This window comes from Octopus bimaculoides, chromosome 11 (genome assembly GCF_001194135.2).
Source record: "Octopus bimaculoides isolate UCB-OBI-ISO-001 chromosome 11, ASM119413v2, whole genome shotgun sequence".
Lineage (NCBI taxonomy): Eukaryota > Metazoa > Mollusca > Cephalopoda > Octopoda > Octopodidae > Octopus > Octopus bimaculoides.
The window spans coordinates 5,784-11,743 of record NC_068991.1 but is presented as its reverse complement, the minus strand read 5'-3'; the positions used below and the strand labels follow the sequence as shown (position 1 = coordinate 11,743).

Genomic DNA, 5,960 nt, shown 5'->3' with positions numbered 1-5,960 from the left:
CCCCAACAATAAGTTTTTATAACTTCAGTAAGAATTGTCTTCGACCCTGATGAACTGCCCAACCCATGGTGGCATGGCACATGGACTGACCCATTCTGTCACTGGGTCCACCTACTTGACCCACCTCATCAAACTGTCTTTCTTGTGTGAACATAGAAAATCATTCTGAAACAATAAATGGTAGGGTGTGATTTGCGAGAGATTTAGCTGATCTTTCTAACCAGACCAACAACTATGCAGAGGTTTCCTCATTTATGAAAATTAGCATGTATCAGATCAGTTGTTTTATGGTACCTAGTGTAGTGCACAAAAAGTATTTCCAATGCCTTGCAGTGTAAAAGTAGCTGATTCTTTTTGTGAGGTATTGGATGCACTGGATTATCTATGTCTAGCATTAACATTGAACTGCTATGAAGTGTTCAAACGGTTCATTTGAAGCAGTTGATGTGTTTTTTTAATGATGAGATAATTAACCAGTAGTAGCAAACCTCTCTCTCCACCAAAAGGACCTAACCAACTTTGTTGAAAACAGAATATATTTTAATCCCTATGTGGAGGTAAAATTGTAAGGATTCAATGTAAAAGTGTGTTCTTTTATTAACTTGAAATAGGGCTGAGACTGCATACTAGATGAACAGGTGCCATTTGTTGGTTGTGTAAAATACAGAGGATAAATTAGATTGAATCCAAGAGCATACATCAGCAAAATTCATAGAGAAATGCTGTATTTCTCCTTGAATCAAGTTACATCAAGTTAAAAAACTTGATGTATTTTAAACTTGTGCTAACTTTAGAAAAACAAACTTTAAAATGATAATAAGAATGATGAAAATACTAAGTCCAGCACAACAGTATAAAGGTCTTTACAGAATTTATCACTCATGCTTCATGTCCCAACTAAAAACATGAACCTGTGCCTCTTCCTAAACACAAGTTCACATTTTGTATTTTGTCCATAGTGAAAGAAATTTAGAAGTATTTGTTAGCAAGCAACATTTTCAATTGGCTTAACAATCATTAAAATCACAATGACAAGGTTAAAAAGGGAAAAATATCATCTAAAGGAAGTAAACTTTTCATAGTCAAGGATGTTATTTGGGAAATCCTACTTGATTCTGGAACCCTAATAATCCGTCAAACATTTAGGGTCACCTATTGGTTTTGCATTATGGATGGCCTAAACTTCAGTCTGATTTGAAACAACATTATATATTCTCTTATAGAGTATTTAACTGTGACATGCAGTGTTTCCAAGAAATGTTTGATCTAGAATGTTATTCAATCTTGTATTTGTATTATTAAAGACTGATAGTGACTACAATCTGTTCGTAGTAGCCTGTCCCTGTGTATTCTTTTGTAAAATATTTTAATTGATTCATTTTATTGATGGTAATCAGGTAATATTGAGCTGAAGCAGTCACTGATGATTGATGAAGATGATGGTGTAAGTAAATATCATATACATTTGAAGTCAATCAATTTCCTATAATTTTTATCACAGTTTAGCAATACATAAGGGTTTTTAGTAATATTTCCTTATAACTATGCTAGCTAACAGTTATGATCATGGCTACTTGATAGCAATTGTTGTTGTTTTCTCATAGATACAGCCATAACTATCGAAATGAAAAGTACCATAATTACTTTTTTCATAGTTAATAATTATCCAGGACAAAAAACACCTGATCCAAAAATTATTCCTTCACCCATTTTCACAGTTGGTTATTGAGTCTACTCTGTTGCAAGTATTTGAACCTAGTTTCCAGCCCAGAGATAACTTTCTCCCTTTCTATTACTAGTCAAAGAATCTTTCTTTGCAAAAATGTTATGGACACTGCCCTTCCTTCTCTGATCAAGCCATTTATTGTTTGCAACTTATCTTATTCCAGATTATTTAACAGATGAAATTAACAGATGAAATTCCATTATTATGAATACCAATAGATCATAGTTTTCAGTATAGGGAAATTAGTTTCAATTTCTGATCATAATCCTAATGAAAATGTTATATGGGTTTTGATGTAATGAAATTCATTACAACAAATATTTTTAGTAGTATCAAACAAAATTTTAACTTCTAGCTGTTAATATTTCTTACTTTAACCAAAATATTTTTGAGCCAGTGGTCTTGAAAATCAAGTTTACATACAATATATACTATTTTTTTCTACTCTAGGCACAAGGCCCGAAATTTAGGGAGAAGGGGCCAGTCGATAGGATCGACCCCGGTACGCAATAGGTACTTAATTTATCGTCCCCGAAAGAATGAAAGGCAAAGTCAACCTCGGCAGAATTTGAACTCAGAATGTAAAGACAAACGAAATACCGCCAAGTATTTTGGCACGGTGTGCTAACGGTTCTGCCAGCTTACCATCTTATACAATATATATTATTGATTAGACAATGTAACAGATAGAAGTGAGTGAGATATAGTATTAAGATGCAATTCCATCAGTTGAGTGCCCTGACTATTAAGTTGTCTGTGTTTGTGTTTTCTCAGTATTCTTTATTTCACAGACCAAATCAGAAATTTGGCAATTCCAAAACAAAAGAGTTTGATTTAGTTTTTTTGTTGAAGAGGCACTAAATTAAGCAAATTTCAATGGTTAGGTCATCAAAAAATCAGAATTTATTCATGCAGTTATCAAACATAAGTAAGAATGAAACTTGTAGCTGTGGCCAACTCTTGTTTTTACTGAAGCAATTATTTCTTTCAAATTTTCTAGTTGTGACTGTCCTGTATATTTTATGGGTTCAGAGATATTTTCTGCATTAGTAAGAATGGAAGTGTTCCAACTGCAACCAGCATATCCGTTTTCAAATTTAAATTCAGAGACAATACAAAGGAAAAATAGATATTTTTGCTGACATTTGTTAAGGATATAATATCTTTTTTTCATTATCTGAATATGAATAGCCAGACTAATAAAGGAAAGAAAAAATTTTATTTGCTCATTTTAGCCTTACAGAATTTTTATACAAATATCCAAATTTTCAAACTTTATAACATCCATTGTCAAGTAGAAGATTTGAACTACATCCACACACCACTTTTTCAAACTAATTTTTATTTAGTTCCAGTATAACATTTGGATTTTAAGAAAATCCTAACACTTGTAACCTTCCCCTTCCCCATCTCAAAATCTTATATCCTGGTGACATTTAACTTCAGAACACAAGGTAATCAAAACACTTATCAATTTGTAATACTCTAGGAGAGCAAGATAAAAGAAAATGTTAGCTTAATTTTGTTTTAGTATTTTGTCCTTTCTCCCTACAATCATAAGTTGTTTTAACACAATTCACTTTGTTTTCCATCTTTTTGTGGGTATTAATGCAAACAACTATACTTCTCAGTTAACTACAATTAGCCATATCACCGTCACCACCATTGTGATTTAGTGTCCCTAATGAGTGATGAGTGGCATCTATTCACATTATTTATTTGTAACCTAAGTGAGTAAAATGTCTTGGATGAGGACCCATCATATTGTTGGAACTTCATTAGAACCAAACATTCTGCTAGGATACACATCACCAATAATATGTATAAAGGAACAGTAACTGCTCCATTCTGACTGGATCACCTCCATTATAGTCATGATGGGAATGTATAGGTAGAACAAAACTAATAAGGAAGCTTTTATAGTAATAACGGTTTGGTGTGTTAAAGAAGGAGATACACTGGATATAATCTAAGCTGGCATGGTTGGAATGCTTTTGATCATAGGCCTGCATTCAAAGACCTGGCCAACAACAATGGCAACAACATAGTCTTTTCTACTCTAGGTACAAGGCCTGAAATTTTGCGAGAGGAGGACAGTTGATTAGATTGACCCCAGTATGCAACTGGTACTTAATTTATCGACTCCAAAAGGATGAAAGGCAAGGTCGACCTCAGCAGAATTTGAACTCAGAATGTAAAGACAGACAAAATATTGCTAAGCATTTTGCCCAGTGTGCTAACATTTCTGCTAGCTCGCCACCTTAATGCCAACAATATATTTCTTTATTGCCAACAAGGGGCTAAACATAGAGGGGACAAACAAGGACAGACAAAGGGTTTAAGTTGATTACACCAACCCCAGTGCATGACTGGTACTTATTTAATTGACCCCAAAAGAATGAAAAGCAAAGGCAACCTCGGTGGAATTTGAACTCAGAACGTAGTGGCAGACGAAATACTGCTAGGCGTTTTGCCCAGTGAGCTAATGTTTCTGCCAGCTTACCACCTTAATGCCAACAACCTATTGCTAAGAGAAGGATGCAATAGGAGCCAGCAAGTGGATTGACACTGTTCAGTTGGCCAGTTGACAATAGCAACTGCAAGATATATTACCCAAACATTTTTGAAGTGAAAAATGTAAAATATATATATTTTAAAATTTTCTAAATGCTTTACAGTTCTTTGAAAGCAGGAGTGATTAAATTTTTATAACACTACATTAATATAAATTTTTTTTTTTTTTTTTTTAATATTAACACTAAATAAAATACTTCTTGATGTCTTTCTCCTCTCTCTCCAGTTCTACTTTGCAAAAATCCCTTATGATGCACAAGCTAACCAACCAGAAGTATCTCTCTATGAAGGACAGTTTGTTACAGTCATTACAAAGAACGATGGATGTGGAAATACTGAATGGTGGAGAGTTGACATAGGTGACAATGTTGGATACTGTCCAGCTGTCTGCTTGGAAAAAGCAACCAATTTCATGGAAACTGAAGAAATACTTTTCGAAGATATTACCAATGTACAGATCCACAAATGTCCATAATGTCCAAATGTATTACAAATGTACAGGTCCACAATGTCCGGGTAGATGGGGATTAACACATGCTTTTAAAATAAAAGAATTTTATTTAATTATAATGTTAATGAATAATATTTTCAAAATGATTTTCATCATTTTCAATGCATAACTTGATGCACCTTGCAAAATTCAGGTGAACTCCATTAAATAAGTCTACATAAGTCTACGTTGCCATCAATTTCAGCACACTGACTGGTAATGCGTTCTCTCGTGTGGTTTAAATCTGTAATCTTTATTGAGTAAACTTTCTCTTTCAACATACCCCAGAAAAAAAAGTCAAGGGGAGGAAGGTAAACAAAAGTAAAAGAGGAAAATTATCATTTCTTATATTTAATTGTTTATGTTATGATTTTATTTACACCATGTACCCAAACTTTGTAGACACCCTGTACATACTTTCTATCATTAATTGTAAAATTGTATTTATACTAATAAAATTATAATTGTTTACATTCATTATTGATATATAATTAATCATATTAAAATTCTCTCACTCTCTCTCTCTCTCTCTCACACACACACACACACACACATATATATATGCATGATTGTTGCCAGGGCCGCTGACTGGCTCCCGTGCTGGTGGCACGTAAAAAGCACCATTTGAGCGTGATCATTACCAACATTGCCTTACTGGCACATGAAAGACAACATTCAAGCGAGGTCGTTGCCTGTGCTGCTGGACTGGCTCCTGTGCAGGTGGCATGTAAGAACACCATTTGAGCGTGGCCGTTGCCAGTATCACCTTACTGGCCCTCGTGCCGGTGGCACGTAAAAGCACCCACTACACTCTGAGTGGTTGGCATTAGGAAGGGTATCCAGCTGTAGAAACTCTGCCAGATCAGATTGGAACCTGGTGCAGCCATCATCATCATCGTTTAACGTCCGCTTTCCATGCTAGCATGGGTTGGATGATCTGACTGAGAACTGGTGAACCAGACGGCTACACCAGGCTCCAATCTGATTTGGCAGAGTTTCCACAGCTGGATGCTCTTCCTAACGTCAACCACTCCGAGAGTGTAGTGGGTGCTTTTACATGCCACTGGCACGAATGCCAGTCAGGCGGTACTGGCAACGAACATGCTCAAAATAGTGTATTTTATGTGCCACCTGCACAGGAGCTAGTCCAGCGGCACTGGCAATGACCTC

The 5,960-nt window shown here is 35.2% G+C and overlaps 1 protein-coding gene across 4 annotated transcripts in view; it reads left to right on the top strand.

Moving 5' to 3' along the window:
- Positions 1–5,263, top strand: part of LOC106881197 (rho guanine nucleotide exchange factor 38) — a 44,323-nt gene extending 39,060 nt beyond the window's left edge. For 3 of the 4 annotated variants that reach the window (XM_014931497.2, XM_014931496.2, XM_014931495.2), the window contains exons 14-15: positions 1,398–1,444; positions 4,527–5,263. In XM_014931497.2, the coding sequence (XP_014786983.1) occupies positions 1,398–1,444; positions 4,527–4,775 (296 nt within the window). In that variant the 3' untranslated portion in view covers positions 4,776–5,263. The remainder of the gene's footprint in view (positions 1–1,397; positions 1,445–4,526) is intronic. The other variant, XM_052971405.1, reaches the window with a different exon arrangement.
- Positions 5,264–5,960: the final 697 nt, after the last annotated feature.